Consider the following 22867-nt stretch of genomic DNA (forward strand, 5'->3'; position numbering starts at 1 on the left):
ACCCATCGCCAACCCTCCTCCCCTCTTCCCAATCCCAATCCACTGCCCTCCTCTCTTCCCCAACCCTACCTATTGCCAACCCTCCTCTCTTCTCCAACCCAATCCCCCTCGCTTCTCTACCATCGGAGCCCACTTTCCTAGTTGCCAAATGCAATCCACTGGAAGTAACATATCGCAAGACATGTTAGCTTTCAGAGATAAAATTTTATTAAAATTTATTTTAAAATTTTACTTAAGTTTGAAATTATTAGGATGATTATTATCTCCTAAGGTATTTCTAAATTGGACAAAGTAATAACATTAAAATATTAGATTGTTAGATTGGTCAACCATGTTTATGTGGGGTTGGAAAAAAAGGGTAGTGACAAGAGAGTTAAAGTGACGATGCTTTTGGATAGTGAGACGGAGGGAGAGGAAAAAGGTATCCATCGACGAGGAGAGAGAGAGAGCATGGGTATGGTTTCGATGAAAGATAGAGATAAGGAGGATCTTACTTTTCATTATAGAGAGAGAGGGAGAGAGAAAATGAGAGGATGGGCCAATAGGACAAGAAGAAAACTTGGGTAAATATTCTAGCGAGTGGCAGAGAATACTAACTTATCGATGCAGAGAGAGGGGAGAGAGAATCAGAGGACGAGCCAAAGAGAGAGAGGAGAGAGCTTGGGTGGACGGGCAAAGGGAGAGCTTTTGAAATGAGAGAGAGGGAGAGAGAGCCAGGGAGTACTCCATTAGCCATTTAAAATAAAGAAAGAATGATTGTCCCATTTAGAGGTGCAATCGAGCTAAGCCAAGCTGACCCTAATAGCTAGAAGCTCGACTCGATTCAAAATATTCGAACTTAAAACTTGGCTCGAGATCGTTTGAGCCTTAATATCTTAAGCTCGAGTTCAACTCGATGAAAAATAGATAAAACATGAGACTAACTTGACTCGAGTAACAACCAAGTCATATTTGAGCTCGAAATCGAATCTTAACCTACTAATAATATATATATATTAATATATATTATAAATAAAAATAATATTATTAAAATATATATATGAATTCGAGTAGACTCATGAGTTTTCAAGTCAAGTATCCTATTATTCAAGCTTGATTTGAAAAACTATTCAAGCTACTCGAGCTCAATAATAATTGAGCTAAGTCCAGCTCGAGTAGCAAACACCTCAACTCGCTTGCCCCCTAATCCCATCCGTATTAAGATGGGCATTCTTTTCCCCTCGCCAAGTCATCCAAACAGAGATGAAAGACAGAGAATGAGTGTCCCATCCATATTGATGTGTATTTTTTTTTCTTTTTGCCTCATCAAACCATCCAAATGACCCTTGGACTCCCTTCATTAATGAAGAGATATGGAATTCTAATCTATGCCAATTGGATGGATTAGGACCTGACTGGATTTGAGATCAAATCCGATCAACCAGGGCCCAAAATCTTTCTCTCTCTCTCTCTCTCTCTCTCTCTCTCTCTATATATATATATATATATATATATATATATATGAAGAGATATGGAATTAAGATCTATGCCAATTGGATGGATTAGGACCTGACCGGATTTGGGATCAAATCCAATCAGTCAGAGCCTAGAATCTCTCTCTCTCTCTCTCTCTCTCTCTCTCTCTCTCTCTCTCTCTCTCTCTCTATATATATATATATATATATATATATATATATAATTAGATGTGTATTTACCACTTACATGTATACATACATACATACATATATATATGTGTATATATATAAATGTAATTTCTCATTTTTAAAATATTATTGTTGATTCATGTTGATTTTTTTTTTCCCAAGAATGATATAACTTTATGGTTTTTATTTGTATGTGTATATGTATCAAAGAAGAGAGAGAGAGAGAGAGAGAGAGAGACCTACTGTAAGATGGAATTATTTCCTTCAACTAGCAACAGCACTCAAGCCTCCAGCAGAAGCGCACACCAATTGTCACAATCAAAGCCTTAAATCTGTTATTATATACCAGTCATGAGACAAGGGCACATCAAGATTGAGAAACTAAACAAAGGGGAGAGCTTGGAATTTGGAAGAAACCAAACTCATTTGCACTGCAATGAGTTTGATCACCTCCAATTCCCATATTCTAGTACCCGACATCCGCCAGATAAACACGGCGGTGGTCTTCATAAATTCCTTTGAATGGTTTGACGTATTTAATATGTTTGATGTGGTTGATACTTGATAGAATTTTTTTTCAAAAAATAAGGGACTGGCCCATTAAAACTCTTCAGTGAGATAATAAATGGTAAGAAGGAATTGCAAAAAGAAGAGAAAAAAGGATGCCAATTTCTTTTTCATACCTCTTACTTCCTAGTTCCCTCTCTTTCTAAGCTCGCCCAGAAGGGCTTCCATTGTGCCATCTGCCGTTACAGAAACATGTAACCCTGCGGACTGACCTACTCACAAGACCCGCCTCATCTGATTTTATGGCTCTGATAGGTGAGTATTTGTGCATTTATGATAGTGGGCATGAAGTGTTGATTAAAAAAATAAAAGGAAAAAAAGGAGAAGAAAATGAACAAAATAATTCCAGATCAATTTTTTTTAAAAAAAAGAACGGCCATGAGCGTCATATCAGCTGTCATAGCATTGATAGTTTACACAAGTCTTAAAGAACGCAGCTTACACAGCACCCACTTCAAAGCACAAGCAAAAGTAATGGCTTATAGTGAGCAACCATATAACTGCCACTTCAAAGTAAAGTTTTTGATTAAAAATAATTTAAGAAACTATGTTTGTTACCTTAAAAGAAACTGTGACCTATCAACTTTTCTCTTCTCTCATATTACAAGCCTTCATCAACTTTGACAGCAGTAGTAAAACTTTGGAGGTCACCAGAATACCTGCACGAGATCTTAATAATGCACTTTCCGGCCTCTATTGCCAGCAAGCATGGACCCAATTGGTTGCCATCTAATGTGCGGTGTAATTAAAGCAGTTAGTCAAATAAAATTTGAAATCTGAATAACTCTTGTATTGCCAGGTTACGATTAGAATATAATTACAAAAATAATGATACAAGGACCTTGGAAAAGCAAAACTAATGATACACCAAATAGTAATATCTTAATGAATGTCACAAACAAAATTTAGATAAAAAGAAAAAATAGAAAGGGGAAAGGTGCTACTCTAGATTCAACTAATACCTCAGAAATGAAGCTTCTGGCAAAATGTACTTTGAAGAAATGTAATGTTACAACTGATGGCTTGACTTCAGCATTTCTGAGTCTTATTGAGAGTTCAAAATTGGTTCACCAACAAAGTGACTACGATCTTTTGACCACTGCAACTGCAAAGTAGGGATGGTGAGTAAACTCGAGAGACACCTTGAGTGATGAATCTTGGCCACCAACTTGGTTGACAACATTCAACGCTATCCTGTTATGCTCTGCAACCTGTTCTAGTTGCCGGACCTCTAGCAACTTGTCTGGTTCGCCTGAGAAACTACCCTTAAGAGACGCTATAATCCTCTGGGCTTCTCTAAAGTAATTGTGTTTTGCTACGTTCTGAAATAGATGTGCATTGGTTAAAATTAGTAATACAACAAGAGAGGAAAAATAACAACACCAACACATGCTTTCTAACACTCACAAATAGGCGAGCATGGAGTGTGGAATCTTTGAAAAGGTAGTATGAAATGTGCTCAGGAACTTGAGCTTTCTGTAACAGTTCGAAGTGCTGAACAAATCTCTGAAAAAACAATGAAAGCAAGTTTTAGGTGGTTTATGTGTAATTTCCAGCAGCGAAAACTTGTCAGCTGTTAGTGTACTAATTGATCACCTCTTCTTCCCCATTGAAAGGGCTTGTCATTTGGAACACTTTGCAATCATTGCACAAAGCTGCCAGCATCTGTAACGGAAGTAAACCATAACTATAATGTTCCTAAGAGCCATTAAATTGGAATTTATATGAGATGAGCTTACCATAGCCAGTCCTTCAGAGAGAAATATATAGCACTGCAGTAGCAAACAAGATGATGAAACTCCAGCATCTCTTCCTGAATCCTTGGTATGATCCCTTTTTTTCTTTCCTTTTCTTCGGGCTGATCAATATAAACAAACATCACACTAGAATCTCAATTGAACTAAACTAACAGTTTGAAATAAAACTGCAACCAAATTCCAGTGTGATTTGATAAGTAGCACGATAAGACAAAAAAATGTATCATGCTTCATTTGCTTAAATATTTGGAGGCACTGTTCGTTGTGCAGCTGCTGGATACTCATTATCTGTATAATCTCTAAGAAGTTCAACTGGAAATCCATATATGGTTCTGCACAAACTTGGAATTGGAGCCTCAAAAGCTTAAACAGAAGCCCTAATGTTTTTTTTTTTTTTTTGGCTCAAGTTTTTTTTTACCCCTAGCACTGTTACTAGTCATCTCATGCAAATTACTATGCATTAGATGTGAAATTCAGTAGTTTTTTTGAATTCTTCCTTTAAGAGGCAAGATTAACTTTATGCCAATAATCTATGTGACAACCCAGATCTCACCAAACATTTGCATAATTGCTACCATCACTAATCAGCACAGGCCAAAACCCACTAAGGTTGAAGAGCTCATTGAAGCAATGCTTTATTTACTATTAAAATATCTGAAGCTTCTACTATACTTGGATGTCAGAAAAGTAAGCAGTACGTTTCCCAAACTAACTGATGACCGATTGGAAACTCAGTGTACAATATCTCATTTATGCAAGTTTTCCGCATTATTAGGCCATTACCTATTTATGTTGTCCCCTTTAGTGCATTACATATGCATCAGAAACGTTATATGCTTATTGCTTCATGAGATATAAACATTTAAACTTATATATCAGATAATCAAAAACCCACATTCTATTCAAGCTTCGAAGGACTTTCAAATATGGCCTGTCCTTATTCTCTTTGTTGCATCATACATCTCTCAGATTTCCTTCTCATCCATACTAGAATTTACTCATGTTGTCCAGCCAAACATGTTTTACTTTTTGACAGAACCATCAGAAAATCGAGATTATGCACTGATCTGATGGTGAAACAAGAAGAACTTCAACTCAAAATCTTCTAGGCTGCCTATAATAATGCTATCATTTTGATTATTGATTTGAAAGAAACTAGATACCACACATGTAACAGGTGTATGCAGGTCAGATGCAATAGTCAAAGGAAGTAGGAAGGATGGGGGTTTGGTATTATGTTTATTTATGGTTATGCTAGAAAAATTTGAATTAAGGTTAGCAAGAAGAAGAGTGAAGCAAAGGATGGAAACTATATTAGTGACAAAAGAGCTATGGTGAGCACCATTGTTACCTGGACACTCCTGCATGTCGGGTTTTCTGATGTGTTGATACCTGAACACTTGGGATACTTTAGGACTCTACTTGACACTTAATACCTTCAAATTATGATGCCATCATCATTGCATGTCTACTTTTGGCAATTTGTATGATGTTTTTTAAAATCTGACATGATCACTAATAACCGTTTTATCAAAATATTATTAACCAAGGAGCATAAATCTAGCTCATTGTTCCTTATATGCATATATTAATACATATTTACATAGAGATGCATCCCCATGTCCGGTTTTAGAAGATTCCCATGTCAGATTCTTCTAGACACATGGACAATTGACGCCCATATCACATGTCCATGTCACTGGTTAGTACTTGTACCTAACAACCACTCCTTAAATGATCAACAGTTAAATGAATCCAAGTTAGCGACCTTAGATAACATAGATTCTGTTAGAGGGTTGGTCATGCCTTTTAACCTCTCTTCACCAAACTGCAGTAACAGTCTGTCATGCCAATGCTTGGCAATGTCATCCTTTACATCAAAGGCCCAACAGACATTTCCACCATATGTTTTCCCCAGGCTATCTTTGCTTTGCATCTTCAAATTATTCATGCATATAATGAGTAGGAAGAAATGCAAATTCACGCAATATGGACAATAATCAAATGATTAAGGAAACAAATATTGGATTAAAAAAAGAAGTTATGTCATCCCAAGTACATAGGTGACAGACTCAGAGGATAAAGCTCAGAATAGTCAAAAGGATACTAAACTGTGAGCGTTAACATCTATAATTCATAGAAATGTTTATTTTCTAGTAATTTATTTGTATTAATCATAAGCTCTAAGCTCTTCAGTAACTTGATCCTGTTGAAGGGCAATACCAGCCTAGACATGAAAATAATATGCAAGCTCTGAAAATCATATATAACATATGAAACATGATATATTTTGCAAATGGAGAACATTACTCACAGTTATCACTGCTGGCAGCTATCCTCATTTGCATCTTTTCCAAGAGCTTTACAAAGACCACATACATATACCAGTAAACCATGCAGTAATCGGTGGGAGAATAAAGTTCAAGCTCAAATCCCAATGTGAGAAACCGAGAAGCAATCCAGTAGGTCTGCTCCTGTGCCCAGATAAGGAGATGCTTGGATACTTTCATGCATATATTCTACACAACGGGTAAATATCTGTTGAAATATGAATAAGCCACAATGCTGATAGAAATAAAGACTCCAAGCATGGAATGCTGCTCAAAACACAAGTTACCTCGTCAATTGAGACATTTAACATTTCCCCAAACTCTCTTTTGAAGGCCAGCTCCAACTGCAAAACAACATCTGTCAAGTCCTAGTTCATCATTTTTCTGTCTAGATAAATAAACTGTTGCTGTTCCTAGCATGAATCTTTATCCTAGTAACCATGCTAGCAGCGCAAATATGTTAGCAGGCTACTTGAGTTATAACTTATATGTCAAAACTTGTGCTTAGAAGACAAGATGCCAATCTATAAAACAAGAAAATGTGCTCGGTATATACAACAGAAACTACTGCAAAATAACCCCACAAAACAACACAAAAGAACAATGTTTCAAGGAAATTTGCAAAGGGACTAAGCAGAAAATATTATCATTTCATATCAGAAGAGAAAACTTGTCCTGGTATTTTACCAGATCTTAACAAATAAGATAAATTGGTATGTACAAAACAAGTCCAAACTAGAGTTGACAATCACTAAAAACCTAAAGAGATCATTCTATGAAAACTGTCAGACCTCCAACAATATAGAAGCTATATTCCTATCCACCATGAATTCATTTCCAGCCAAGTCAAAAACACCAATGCACAAACAGCAACTGTTATCTCCGTGCACTAAACATTTTCCACATGTAGCTAGAAAAGCTAAACATGTAAAGAAAAATGAATTGATCATTAAAGCATGATTGGAGAAATTCACATTTCGGACAGTTACGGTTACGGAGATTTTTTTTAATAGAAACCTTGCTCCTTAATGTGTCATTATACTGCAGGAAAATGAAGTAAAAAAAAATCATAAGTCATAATGGCATCGCATTAGATGTGACAAGTCAAATTGATGGTTTGATGACATATGATGCCAGGGCATTAATGGGTAATTTGCTAAGATGATAATATAGAACATATTCTGTTGGGAACATATCTGCTAGAATGCAATGATGCAGGTAACAAGATACAGAAGAGGTGATGAAGACACGATACAGGAACTGTATAACTTACAGAGATTAAACAGAACTTGAACGTGAAATCATTGAAGTAACACATACAGGCACAAAAAGAAAAAAAGAACAGACATAGCAAATGCATCAAACACATATCTTCTTTTTCTGCTGCTTTATTCATTTAATCATTTCTACTTCTCTACTATTAAAAAAATCATAATAATATCATTTGTTTTACGAAATTAATACTTCCACCCATTTATTGTCATTTTACCAACATGATGTGACTGGACAGTCATTAGGAGAATATTTGTTTTGTAGTAGGAAGTTAATTACATCATATTATGGCCAAGATTACAAAATTGGTGATCATAAAAAACATCAGGGTGGAAATTTAACTCCATAAAAAATATATAGTTAGATAGTGCAGTACAGGTGCATGCATACATGAATATATACATCCATTCATGTATTTATATGCACACATTTATACATACATATGTATTTTATTTAAGTGTTAAATAGTTTAAGAGTGTTCAAAAACAGAGAAGAAGAGAAATAGAGTAGAGGAAAAAATCTGTTCAAAAACATAATAGAGGAAAAATTGATTGTCTATTTCATCTAGCCTTTAAAAGGCTTTTATAGGCATTTAGATACAATGTATTTGGACAACTATTAAACATGGTAAGATCCTCATATATATGGTTATAACCATCTTACATACTATGTTAACCATATTACATACTATGTTAACCATATTACATACTATATTTTCTAACACTCCTCAAGCTGGAGCATATAAATCAAACATTCCCAGCTTGGTACATAAGGAAGAAAAGCGAGTAGGCCCAAGAGCCTTAGTAAAGATATCAGCCAACTGATCCTCTGACATTGTGTGAGGAGTAACAATCTTTCCTGATAGAACAGCATCCTGAATGAAGTGACAGTCGACCTCAATGTGCTTAGTCCGTTCATGAAAGATAGGATTGCTTGCAATGTATATAGCAGACTGATTGTCACCATGCATCACCATAAGTTTAGAATAAGAAACGCCAAGTTCTCTTAATAAAGAATTGACCCACATCATCTCACAAGCTATGTGAGCCATCGCTCTATACTCAGCCTCAGCACTTGAACGGGCCACTACTGTTTGCTTTTTCACTTTTCCATGTGACAAGATTTTCTCCAACAAAGATACAAAAATCTGATGTGGATCTCCTATCACTCACCGAGCCAGCATAATCAGCATCAGAATAGGCTTCCATTTGTAAATGTCCATTTCTTTTATACAAAAGACTTTTTCCTAAGGCTCTCTTAATGTAATGCAAGATCTTTAACACAGCATTCCAATGACAAACCTTAGGTTTCTGCATATACTGACTTACTACCTCTACTGCGAATGAGAGATTAGGTCTTGTGACTGTCAAATAGATAAGTTTCTCCACTAGTCACGGTACCGAGTGGCATCCTCAAAATCGTCACCTGAATCATCAATCTCTGATGGTAACTGAGAATCAATAGGAGTAGAACTTGATTTACAACCAAATAAGCCTGTCTTCATCAATAAATCAGTGGCATATTTCTTTTGAGAAAGAAATACTCCTTGCGACCCATATGCCACTTCAATTCTCAGAAAATATCGTGGTTTGTCTAAATTTTTGGTTACAAAATAATTCTCTAAGTGTTCTTTGATCCGAACAACCTCATCATGATCACTATCAGTTAGAAGAATATCATCTACATACACAGCAAGAACAACCAATCCAAAAGATGTTTGCTTCACAAAAATTGAATGATCAGATTTGCTGCAACGAAGTCCAATTTTGTTAACAACCTGACAAAATTTATCAAACCAGGCCCTTGGACTCTACTTGAGGCCATAGATAGTCTTCTTTAGCTTGCAAACTTTCTCCTCCTGAGCAACATAATCGAGAGGTTGCTCCATACAAACAACCTCAAACAAATCTCCGTATAAAAAGATATTACTTATATCCATCTGGTATAGTTTCCAGCCCTGATTAATTGCAATAAAGAACAGAATGCGAACTAAGTTGAGATGAGCAACTGGAGAAAAAGTCTCAAAGCAGTCAATACCATAGATTTAGGTATATCCTTTAGCGACAAGAAGAGCTTTAAAATCCTCCACTGTGCTATCAGGTTAGTACTTGACTGTAAAGACCCATTGACATGCAATAGGATGAACACCGGATGGTGGTAAAACTAACTCCCAAGTGCCACGACTGACTAGAGCAGCCATCTCTTCATCTATGGCCTGTCTCCATCTGAGATCAAATTAAGCTTCCTGATAGGTCCTGGGAATAGATATGAAAGACAGAGATCCCACAAAAGATCAAAAAGAAGGTAGAAGATAATCAAAGATCATAGAGGCAGATATTGGATGCAAAGTACAAGATTTTTTATCCTTTCATAATGCAATAGGCAATTCTGAACTTGAAAGATGGCCTGCAGGAAACTCAGACGGAGATGGCATAGTTGGTGATGGTAAAGATGGAGGAGCTCTCTTCCCGCGATGACTGTAAACCTGCAAAGATAGTGAAGTAGAAGTACTAGAAGATGGAGCCATGAAAATTTTGGGAGTAATAGACGGTAGAGTAACACTAGATGACTTGGAAGATATAGAAAAAAAATGGAGTGGTTTCAAAGAAGACATCAACAAAGACAAGGTGTCGTTTAGAAAGTGGATCATAACATCGGTATCCTTTCTGAGTGCGAGAATATCCTAAAAAGATACACCGAACAGATCGAGGAGACAACTTATCTCTACCAGATCCTAAGAGATGAACAAAACATAGACATCCAAACACTCGTAGGGTGAGAGAGAAGGGTTCCTCAAAGGGATAGAGAATAGAAATGGAGTTTTTCCATCCAATATACTTGATGGAGCCCTATTTATAAGATAACATGCTATAAGAATGGCATCACCCCAATAAGATTTAGGTATCTGCATATGAAACATAAGAGTCCGTGCCATATCTAAAATATGTCTATGTTTTTTTCAGCTACTCCATTTTGCTGATAGGTGTAAGGACACGAGGTTTAATGTATTATACCATGAGAAGCACAAAAATCTATAAAACTGGACTGTAAGTATTCAAAGGCATTATCAGTGCAAAGAACTTTGATAGAGGTGAAAAACTAGTTCTTATTTCATTATAAAAGTTTTGAAATATAAAAAAGACTTTAGATCGATTTTTGAGGAGATCTAATAACGTCATCCTAGTGTAGTCATCAACAAAAATCACATAATATCTAAAACCTAATCGAGTCAGGACAGGACTCGGACCCCAAATATCCGAATGAATTAACGTAAAAGAAGAAGAACAACGCTTACTAACAGAAGGAAAGGACACTCTATGATGTTTTCCTAACTAGCAAGCTTCACATTCAAAACTACCCGAAGATTTAGGAAGAAGACCAAGATTCTTCAGAATTTCTGTAGATGGATGACCAAGACGACAATGCCACTAATAAGGTGAGTTAGAGGATAACAATACGGCACAAGCAGGAGATGTTGTATCAGCAAGAAAGTAAACTCCATCCATCTTAACACCGCCACCAATCGTCTTCCTTGTGCTAAGATCCTGAAAGTGGCAATGAGAAGGATAAAACGTAATTGAGCAGTTTAAGGATTTAATAAGACATCTAATAGATAACAAATTTAAATGACATTTAGGAGCATATAGGACATCTGTAAGAATGAGTATAGGAGAAATCCTTATAGTACCGCATCCAAGAATAGAAACTGAAATGTCTTCCGCAATAGTGATAGATTGCATATGAGATAATGGAGTGTATGTAAGAAAAAGATCTCTGTTATCTGTGACATGAAAAGAAGCACCTGAATCTAATAACCAGGACATATCAGGAGTGACTGCAGTAGCTATCCCAAGAGTTGAAGACACAATTGGAGCAGAAGATATAGAGGCACTGGTGGATTGGAGAAATCGCTCATAATCAGTCCGAGAAATCAAAACTGAGCCATCAGTGGCAGGAGTGGCACCAACGTCAGACGAAGCTATAGAAGAAGCAACACGAGCAGGATGAGAGGTAGAAGGCTTTCCAAATTTCTGCCAACAACGCTCAGCAGGATGATTTAAACGTCCACAATATGGATATGATGGAAAAGAATTACGTCTACATCCACGACCCCCTCGGCTGCTACAAGTACCAACAGCAGGAGCAATGTTCTCCATAGATGGAGAAGATGTGGGTTGTAACTCAGTAACACGTAGAACACGACTCATGGCGTTGCTTAAGATAGGAATGCTATCATCAACCATGAGTTGAGTTCGAACATGAGAGAGTGAGGGATTAAACCCAGAAAAGAACTTCGCTATATAGAACTCTTCACGCTGCTGTTGAAGAACAGAAACATTAGCAGTGAGAAGATGATACTGGGCAAGTTCAGTCCTCTTTTCCTAAAGAATGCTGTAGTACTACTAAATTGAGAGATCCCCCTGCTGTAAAGAAAAGATATCTGAGTAGAGAGAGTAGATCCTTGAAATATTCTCTTCAAAGTAGGTCATCTTCAAAAAATCCCACATCTTTTTTGCAGTGGATAGAAATATCACAGTGTTAGCAATATGAGGCTCTAGACTGTTCAACATCCAGATAAGAATAGTATAATCAACCTCTTGCTATTTGCAAAATTTCACTAAATCAGCACTATCAATAGGTTCTTTATCTAGGTGATGAAGTTTTCCATAGGATCCCACCATGTAGCGAAATGCCTGAGACCAAAGATAATTGGCACCATTACGTCCACGTCCACATTCTGTGCTCATCATCAACCAAGCCTTACGAAAAGCTTGAGCTTGGCTTCTTTTCTAGTTGAACAAGCTTTAAATGAGCACATAATGAGCTAAGTGCAAGCTCATGCACAACTTCGTACATTTGCACTGATATCACAAACTTATCTTAAATGGAGGAAAATGTAGGTTTGCTATTAAGGAGGAAGCATAGGAAAACCTCTTATAGCAATGCGGGAAGCTAGTATAGTGATGTTTTGATGAGTGGACTAGTAATTGATTATGTGCAAACTAATAGTCTATGGAAACCTCTGACTTTAATAAAAGATCTGGAGTGGAGTAAGCTTGACAGAGGATTAAGAGAAGACACCAAAGCAATTTGTATAAAGACTAGGCATCATATTAATGAGGCCCCATGAGAAGGCTATATAAGGATGAGATTAAAAGGTTGTGAGCATTGTAAAAGTTAAGTCTCTGCAATTGAAATATCATCATGCTCAGGTCAACTGGTAGTGAAGTTAAAATGCAAGCATGAAAGGCTTGCAAAGATGGCATATATCAGATGTAGGCACCACTGTATTTGATCAGGAATCAAAGGATAGTAATTAGTAAAATTGACAATATGAATGCAGAACTCTAATCAAAGAAAAAAAATTAAAAAAATCATCAATCAAATTTTGCAAAAAGGGTAAAAGTGACTCATGGAGGCCAAACGGTAATCAGAGAACAGACGGAAAAAAAACCTCTATAAGAGTCAACTTGTTGCATGGAGGATGGAGTGATAAATCAGATATGCCAAGGCATGAACATTTGATAGGGACTATAGAAGAGCTCCAGACAAAACAAACAAAACTAATCAACTAAGGAAGAGAACGTCAAAACACACAAAGTTACAAGAGTAATTTCAAAGCAAAAACCAGAAGATGAATCATTGGTTTGCATGGTCAAGAAGAGGCCGCTCACAGCAGAAAAAGGAAAAGCACAATGTTTGACCGCTCGGATGGGAGAGGTGTAAAAAGGACCATAAAGCTGAAGCTATATATATTAAGCAGAATGATCTCTCGATGTGAAGAAATAAACAAAATCCATTTTTCAGTCACTGCCTGCAGCCACCAAGTATGGCTGAAAATAATTAATTCCTACAGCCAGCACCAGAAATCATAATAGATATGAAAAGAGTACTAAGTTTGTTTCTGTGATTATCATGGCATAGGCTTGCAAGAAGTGGCATTGATATTTACATGGAAAGTCTAGCAATACAACTGCTTAAACAGGTTAGAGGTGATCTGAACTAATGATTAGATAGCAAACAGTAACTTTCAGATGAAGATATGTTAAGTTTTAGGAGGAAATTTTGTTAGGGATACTCTGTGGTTGTACCATGAAAGTTGTAGAAAAAATGTTAGGAAGAAGGATGAGATAACAAATGGAAAGTGATAAGTCAGTATATATACTTAGGCAGTAGACAGTTACTGCTTACAAATAATGCAAGTATCAAATATGAAATGTGCATATACGTACCAAGGGCATTAACTCTATAAGTTATCAACATCACTATCAATGTGATTTTAAAAGAAGAAAAATTTTTCACCTTATCCAGGAAATTGATCTATGCATCATGTGGATTAATATAGAACAACTATTTTAAACTTATTGGATAGAGGGAACCAACGAGACGAGAAAACAAGGAGGGAAAATAAAATACCCTCTTTTGTTAGGAGAGAATAGAAGAAAAAGTAATTCTCTCTTGTTTGATTAGATATTCAAGTAGAAGAGAAGAGAAAAGAAAACCAAAATACCTCATTTGGATAGTAAGTCAGGAGAGAAGAGAAGATAAACAGAGAGAGAAATGATTTCTCTCCAAACCCCTTTTTTGAAAAGTGGAGAGGTTCAGAGAGCAAAAAAAATCTCCTTCTCTTCTCTTCCTTTCCCTTGTATTCCAAATTCTTTTCTTTTCTCTTCTTTTCTCTCAAGTTCAAAATTCTTTTATTTTCCTCTCTTCTCTTCTCTTGTTTCCTTTCATTCTCTTTCTCTTCATCCTTATGTATCCAAACAGGGCTTAAGATCTCATTTTCATAAAACTAATAGCCAATGAGATTGCACCTATAAATTGTGGCATCATAAGTGTGTAGTTTGAAAGAATAGAATCATAGTAGCGCATAGCAAAAATGCTATACTAGTGTCTAAACTTGCATTTTGCTGCTGTACAACATGTATTATCAATGGTATCCCATAATTTTCATATATTCAGTAGCATTAACATTTATTTGATCAATGGTAATCTCTACCATTAAGGAATTTAAAGATTGACAAAAGCAATTCAAGAAATAGGTAATTTTAAGCAAGCGCTTCTTGGTTTTTTGGCTTCCTTGACATAAAATTTCATAATTGCAGTAGAGATAACACTGTGCATTCAATAATATTTAAATATATCCTTCTTTGAAGATATCAGCTTTAAGAAATGGAACATAATTTCAGTAAAAAGAACAACATGTATTCTGCACGAATGAATAAAATAAACATGGACACCACTAATAGCCATATCACAATGAAACGCTATTACAAAAATTACATCCAGTATCTGTCCAGAAATTCCAATAAAAAATGATGAACAGAAGTTAAAGAAAAAAAAGGTCATGCAATGCCACAAGCTGAAGCAACAAGATGGGATATTATGACCACAGAAATTAAATTTAAGCACACAAAGTCAGAGTAATGGTTAGCCATTCAGCATGGATAATATTTGTCATATAAGCTTCGATTAACTTGTTATAGAATTACATCAGATCATATGGACAGTCATTTCGAACTGGTTAAGTAAAATTACAAGACAAACTATATATATAAGCATAACAAAAGTTCTGCAAAATAGAAAATAAGACATATGGATAAGGCATGCATAGAATTTCTTTTATCTAGCTCACAGGACTGACCTGCATGGAAATAACACTCCAGTCCTGTAAGATCTTTCCAAGCTTGCGTCGCTGCCATGCAGAGTTTGTACAAAGAATTTTAAGCAAGTTGATCACCAGCTGCAGATTTGTAAATGCATGGCAAACAATTAAGAAATGGTAAGATAAATTATACTAAGAGGAGATGACTTTAGCTATGGAACAACAATAAAATCAGTACAAACAAAACCCTGACCTGACCTAGCTGCACAACAAATTCATTTTTCTGAAATTCCTGATCTTTTGCAAGTTCTGGTAATGCTAAAGCCTTAGAGATTACATCACAAAAGAAATCCCGCCCACAGAGCTTCCCATCTTGTACTAATAGAAGCTGTTCGCCAGATATTGAGATATTAACAAAGATGAGAGAAAAAATAATGAGAAAAAAAAATATGGTGAATTTCATTTTAAAGTATATTGATAATGATTCCATGCCATAAACAGCATTTTTTTGCTCATAAATAAGCTTGTATAATGCATATAATTTTCACAACATGAGAATCTGACAAGTGAGGCAAAGCAAAAGTCCAGAAGGCCTGCATAAAAATTTCTACATAGCTCATAATTTGTAACACAGCTTGAACACACAAGCATACATCCAGGCATACACATGCATTGCAGAAAACAGACACACACACACAAATGCATATATCATACTAAAATTAAGCACTTTAAGCAGACCTGTAGATGAGCTCTTGCAACTAAATCAGGTTGTGATTTTTGGAACTGGACCACAAAACGCAAGGTATCCTCAAGCATTGGATCCAAAGTGAAGGCACATAGGACATTTAAGTCATGCAAAAGCTTCTCAAAATACCCAACAGCCTGGAAGATCAGATTGAAACATAGATTACTTAAAATGATGGAACATCAGCCACATTCTCTTTGGCTTGCTAAGTTCTCAAGAGCCTAGAATATTGCAAATGAGAGATAGCTGACATATACGGACAGAATAATTGACAGTGCATTGTTTAAGGCAATTTTGGGCACTTACCTTTTTCCAGCTAAGAAGTCGGATTGCACGTGGTGGAGTTGGAGCAGATAGTTTGCTATTTAAACTAACATCAAAACCAACAGGTCGGCAACCTGAGGCAGTAGTGCTATCTTCTTGAGCAGATCCATATGAAACAGATCTGAGAAATTCCAGAGATTTATACATAGAGGCTAGCTCAGACAAACATGATGCCACATGTTTTCGAGCCAGCTCCAAACCTCTGCCTTGAGGTTTCCTCAAGCACATGAGAACATGGTAAAAGTGCTGAATTCAATTAAAAATGGTCAGTAAATTAGCAAGCAATAGACTAGATAAATAAGATATCAAATGCAGACATTTCATTGCATAAAGTTTGTATCGGATCTTTTTTTTTTTTTGGTGGGGGTTTGGTGGGGTGGGGGGGGGTGTTGGACAAGCAAAAACATGGCATTCAATAGCAGAACTAATCAACAGATTTGGTCATTAAAGTAGATACAAATAAAATACTGTCCATGGGCAAAAGAAAAGAAAGTGATCTACTAATCAGTCCAGATGACCATGGTCATGTTTATGATCCAATCACTTACCCATTTGAGGTGGGCCAGTAATGGAGCATAACCAAGGTTCTAAGTATCAAGATATTAATTATCTCCGCAGGTGACTGACATCGAGATGAACCAAGATACCATTTAATTCAGCCAAAATGGAAAGGTACAGACATTTTGCAAAGAACCTAGATGCTCCTAAATTTCCACCAAAATATTGGAATTGATATATCAATATCTCAGCCAGGTAAACATAAGATTAACCAGTGAATACCCAATAGAATAAAAGCAATATCTTGGTTAAAACCTTGGCCATGATAAAAACCCTTAGCATAAGTCAAGAAGGCTTCATAGAAGGATTTAACATATTTTTTAAGATTGATGGTTAAACCAGATGGTGTTTTGAACAGATCCACCTTACCGGTCAAAATTCAAGCACATCAACCAAGAAACATCTTCCCTATTCCTTCTCTAGGCATACACAGAGTTTGGAGGAAGAGAGAGATGAGGTTGGGCCGCAACCGCCCAAAAAGGGTTAAACAAAACACAATGCCACTTCAGCTAATTGAAGCCAAAACTGGAATAACCAGGCTCAAAACCAAACATGAACAAGGCTGGAGCATTGCTTTAGCTCCTTAACTTGGGCACTGGGTTTGCAATACCAGTTTCGATACCCATACTGGTACATATTGGTACAAGTGTCGGTATGAATCAGTTCGACTTGCCAATACTCAGTACTTCCCCCTATTGAGTACTACTTTGGTACCAATACGGTATGCTATGCTTGACACTGGGTAGTATGCACCATTATGGCTAACCTTGTTGGGCACAATCCCTTTTCTATGTATAACTAGCCTCCTGATTTAATTCAACCCAAAATATAAACCATGTCATAAAATATACAATAAGTAGGCCTGTCACTATATATTTGATGCAATAAGTTCATTAGTGCTTGAGGAAAACACAGATATTTGAGACAACCTATTGTAGTATAGTAAGCAACTAGGCAAAGGCCAAATTTATCCTTTTTATTCATCAAAGGTCACACCTAGGCATGTCTTGAAGACTATTAAGCTAAGCAAGTGCAAATATAGGGCTGCAGAAGGATTGGATTGACCCGCTTCTGATCTGGAGCCTATCCAAATTAGTCTAGTCAAACCAAAACTAAAATTATTTGGATTAGGCTTGGATTCAAAAGTTTGATCGATTTTGAGTGCAGATTGGATATGGATAACTAAATTCTTAATCGGAAACCAAACCAACCCAAAACAGATCCCAAACGAGTATATATTTCAGATTCCTCCTTGAATATAATAAGAAATTAGCATTCAGTTTGTAGCATAGTTTGCCAACAATTAGTGCCGTTAATCATAATTATATATGGTTATCAATCAAATCTGACACAGAAAATGTTTGACAATGTCTCCACGTGCATTTTATTAATTTACTTCATAACATGCTATAATTATGTAATCAATTTATATTTGTTTATGATGATTTGTATCAGGATTTTTGTTAACCTGAAAATCTGGAGGATTGATGAAATTAATATTACACGATCGAATCCTACCTGAATGGAATTGGATTAGGTTCGAGTTCAATTTTTTGACCTGATTCAGATATGAATTGGATTTGGATTGTGCCCATCCCAATCCAACCCAACCCAGTTGTACCCTGTGCAAATATGACAACCTATAGGGCTGGTCTTAACCCTTTGCATTCTCCATACCAAATTGATCAAATAAGCAAGCACTTTAACAACATTAGCTTGTAAATTTTTTTAATGATCAAATTAGCATAATTTTGCAATGAGTGGCAAATGTCTTTTCACTCATGAACTCTAGGCAAAACTATCAATCTTTCGTAGCTCGATTCTATGCTATTCTTGTTCTATGATTTCTAACAATTGCTCCATGCAGTGTAAGAATTGGTCATCTGGTCTTCATCAAAACTCTTTTAAGAGAGTTAATATCAAGGTTTTAAATTCCATGAGATGAGGGCGTCCTGATTTTTGCCTGAAACAGGATGCCCCGCATCCCACCCTATCCCGATGGCCATCCTGATCGAGCGTTACAATACATGCTTGAAACACCCTTTTATATATATAATTATTCATATGCCAATAAAAATGTTACAATCAAGTGCATAGGTGCGAAGATCAACTAAAGTCACGGGCGTGATAAAATTAGTCAAGTGTGTTGGTGCGAAATGGAGTCGCGGGAGCGAGGATAAGCCTTTTTTTTTTTTGTTTGTAAGAGGAGGACAAGGCCTTTGGCGTGGCCTCCCTGTTGCATGCATTTGGTGCAATTGGACCACGTCAAATCCCATGCCCGTTAACATGCCACGCCCATCAAATCCCACAATTTTCATCGACTCCTGATTGCGCACTATCCACCGTGCATATGCTCCGGGATTTGCCCTAAATCCTGAACGGCCTCACAAGAGCCCGAAGGCTCCAAGCCCTATTTCCTTCCCCTCCACCGCCGCCTCCGGTCCTCTCTCCTCCCTCTCCGGCCTCTTGGTTGGCTTGGCTCTTCGTCGGAAAATCCGATGGCCTCCCTCTTCTCTCCTCTCTCCTCCCTTCTCCTTCTCAAGTTGTCCTCCCTCCTGGCATGATCTCCTCTCGGAAAGCCGGAATTGAAGGGAGAAGACCGTGCTCCCTCCGACGACGATGCCAACACAGACTCGCCAACGAAAAAAGAAAGAGGTTAGTACCCCTTCTCCTTCATTCTTCTCTCCACGGCAACAAACGACCCATTCGAAGCATCATCGGGCATCGGCATTCGGCCAAAAAAAAAGGGCACGACCAAGATGGCTGTGCTGGCACCTAATCCAGCTGGGATGAAGACGGGACGGCCGGGACCGAGGTCGGAAGAGGGTTTTGGGGTCCTGCATTCGTCCCTGGTGCTAGAATCCCAAAGGAACGAGACAGAACAGCCTCCATCCCGTCATAACTTAAATCGTTGGTTAATATAGCAGCAAATTGGCCCTATTCTACTATATATACATAATAGCATACTTGTTCAGTGTGATGCACACAAATGCATTTTTTTTTTATTACTTGTATAAATTTGTAAATGGAATGTGTTGTGCACTTCTTCTGTATGTGCCTAATGGCCAGTGTGATCTGTCTGTGTATGCCGAGCTTAGAAGTTCTATAGACAGATAAGTGCTGGATAAGCTAAGTTTACTTAATAGAGAATTCAAGCCATTTAAAATGATATACAAAATCTAAAATTATTAAAATCATAAGTCTAATGTTTTGGCTATTTATTATTTATGCATCAAATAATACAAGTCCATTTTCAGAGTTTATGTCTACAAGATATTAGGGGGCACCTTCACCAGGGTATGTAGCAGCTAAAGTTGTAATAGCACTAACAATGACTTAAATGTAGAGTGGCACGAACAATGAATGACCATGAAAAAAATTGACTTCCTAAAACAATTTAAAGATACAGTTGGTTAGACATTGTTTGTATGCATGTCTGTATGTAATTAAACATACAGCCCCATATGCCTGTAACTTAGCCATGTCAGACGCCCGCATTCATGTCAACTACTTTGTCAACCATATCATGGATGGGAAGGCTAAACCCACAAACATGGTAGCTATGTCTGAGTTTCTTTGAATAGGCTCATGGTCTACAGCAATTAGCAATCTCTTCTTCAAAATATACATCCAGGTGCTTAGTATAGCTAACTACTTAAATTATACCACAATATTCTAAAGGGGACTACTCTATGCATGTGACAGAAATTAAAGAAGATGCATCGTACATGAAATCAATACTCCAGTGCAATATATATTCCTAACTGAAACTTGCAAACAAGATAATTAGTAAACAAGCCCTAAAGTAATAGCTAATGAAGCAGTTCTTAACACCACTGTTTCCACTAAATCCAAAGACATTTTTACATCAAACAAGTAGATAATCTACACCAGATTAGATCAAATCATTTCAATAACATTAATCAGGAAACATGGGGTAAGACCTTACGAAAACGTAAGCGGCATAGAAAAGCTCTGCAGTAACCCTCTTCCAAATCTGGATTGGTTTGCAGAGACTCCAAATCTACAATCACAAAAGTTTTTATAGTCATATTGCATATTCCAAACATTCATGGCTGTAAATTTCCCCTACAAATGATATAATAATAAAACACAAAAACATACCTGAACATTTTTAGTTAATGGAAACTTTATCCAAGACAAAGGTTATTCTCCACTATTTTTGTTCTCAAATGTTCTTCATATCTTACTTATCTTTCCTCTCCTTATCTAGATCTAAAATTGGATTAAAATTGGTTTCCTCAAAGAGTCAAAAGGCCTTTTATATCCACTATGATTACGAAGTCATACATGCATGCCACTATGAATTAAACCATCCACGAAGTGTTGTGATTGGCCCACTATTTGTATATCTATAGGGCTATTCATAGGCTTCCAAATTGAAGTCTAACAATTTTGATGGAGCATATGAAAATCTGCACTCAGTTTAATATCAACAAGAATAGGAAAGAGAAAAAATCATAAAATAATTAACGAGCATATGTATCAAAAATGGCACTTAAATGAGAACAAATGGTAAATGTTCATTCATTATTGTCACTTTGCCCAATTTACTGTTGTCATAAGCACATGGACTTTATAAGTATAGTAATCAGTGAAAGGAAACTTCCTAGGAACCAACAAGAGGTCCCTTAGAGGTCGTTTAGTTGTTGGTTTTACGAAAAACTATTCTCATAAAAGCCGGCTTCCATAAAAAGAAGTTCTTACACATGTATAGCTATTGTTTGTTTTGTTTAGTTTATAGTTTGGTGGGAGACGGTTCTGGGGTTAAAAGTTTGACAGGAAAAACAAAACTAGGTGCCTAAGTATATATTTTTTTAAAAAAAACCATGACAAAAGTTGCATTTTAATATGTCATATGGATAGGCCTTTAGTTTTCTGGTGTTTTCTATTTTTTTATAAAGTTTACTTTACACGGAAAAGGATAGGTTTACTCAGAAACATTTGATGGCGTTATCATTTTTTGGGGAAAAGATAGGTGACACAGCACACTTTCATTAAGAAAAAGGGAAAAAAAAAAAAGAAACAACCTGCAAAGCAAGAAGAAAAGGGAAAAAATTGATCATTGATGATTATGAGCACTAAAGTGAATCTTCAGCTTAGACAAAGATATATTTAGCAAAACTATCCTACAGAAACAATCTATTAAAAATATAAGCAACATTCTCGGAAAAATGGAGAATGCAAAAAGGACAAAGATCTCAAACCACAGATTTAATAATAGATTCATTTGAATAACAATCTAATACTCAACAAGGTGGGGATAAACTACAATTAATAAGACAAATAAGACAAAAGAAAATCAAACAGTAAGCTTAAAAACAGAAAAGATAAAAATGGAAGTTTTCTACAATAGTGTGCCATAATTTATTAGTCTAATACTAGCACAAGAAAACTGAAATCATGTATACTTTGTCAGAACAAGTTCTTTTTGTATTAACATGTCTTTCTAATTATTGTAGGATTAATAGTTTATCCTATATCAATCAACATAACTTGAATGAAAAGAGTAACTAAAATACTACTCTACATTTGTTAGAGAAATATGATTGAATTGAAAAAAAAAAGAGGATAATAGTAAATACGGATCCATCAAATCAACCCAAGGGTAAGATTGTTGGCTACCTTCTAAGGCCTTCTTCTTAGATGATGGAGCCTTACAAGCACGCAATTGACGAGAAATTGTTTCTTCAACTGAATTTAGAATCGATAAGCATTTTTCATCCCCCTCTCCTTTCAAGGGCAAGCCATAAGCCATTGTGAAAAGATCTTCTTCCTACCATTTATCATGCAAAAATAAAACCTTATATATCCATAAGCCATTGTGAAAAGGTCTTCTCCCTCCCATTTATCATGCAAAAATAAAACCTTATATATCATAAAACCAGTGAACAAGGAAAAACAAAGAAGTAGATTCAATTGTCAACAATTTAGATGTAAGAACTCTAATTCTTTAACTTCTTTTACTAATGAGCCAATTAAACAGGGAAATACAGAAACAAGAGGACAAAAATTTTTGGAATGGTAAACCCAAGAATAAGCAA

At 36.3% G+C, this 22867-nt stretch overlaps 1 protein-coding gene across 3 annotated transcripts in view; it reads right to left on the reverse strand.

Moving 5' to 3' along the window:
* Positions 1 to 2978: 2978 nt before the first annotated feature.
* The window catches only part of LOC105033699 (uncharacterized), a 31289-nt gene continuing 11400 nt past the window's right edge, over positions 2979 to 22867 (reverse strand). For 2 of the 3 annotated variants that reach the window (XM_073251168.1, XM_010908594.4), the window contains exons 5-16: positions 22449 to 22599; positions 20747 to 20826; positions 16227 to 16490; positions 15914 to 16057; positions 15429 to 15563; positions 15215 to 15313; positions 6585 to 6641; positions 6282 to 6486; positions 3950 to 4068; positions 3807 to 3875; positions 3618 to 3716; positions 2979 to 3532 (exon numbers count right to left, since the gene is read on the reverse strand). In XM_073251168.1, the coding sequence (XP_073107269.1) occupies positions 3293 to 3532; positions 3618 to 3716; positions 3807 to 3875; positions 3950 to 4068; positions 6282 to 6486; positions 6585 to 6641; positions 15215 to 15313; positions 15429 to 15563; positions 15914 to 16057; positions 16227 to 16490; positions 20747 to 20826; positions 22449 to 22599 (1662 nt within the window). In that variant the 3' untranslated portion in view covers positions 2979 to 3292. The remainder of the gene's footprint in view (positions 3533 to 3617; positions 3717 to 3806; positions 3876 to 3949; positions 4069 to 6281; positions 6487 to 6584; positions 6642 to 15214; positions 15314 to 15428; positions 15564 to 15913; positions 16058 to 16226; positions 16491 to 20746; positions 20827 to 22448; positions 22600 to 22867) is intronic. The other variant, XM_029261390.2, reaches the window with a different exon arrangement.

This window comes from Elaeis guineensis, chromosome 1 (genome assembly GCF_000442705.2).
Source record: "Elaeis guineensis isolate ETL-2024a chromosome 1, EG11, whole genome shotgun sequence".
Lineage (NCBI taxonomy): Eukaryota > Viridiplantae > Streptophyta > Magnoliopsida > Arecales > Arecaceae > Elaeis > Elaeis guineensis.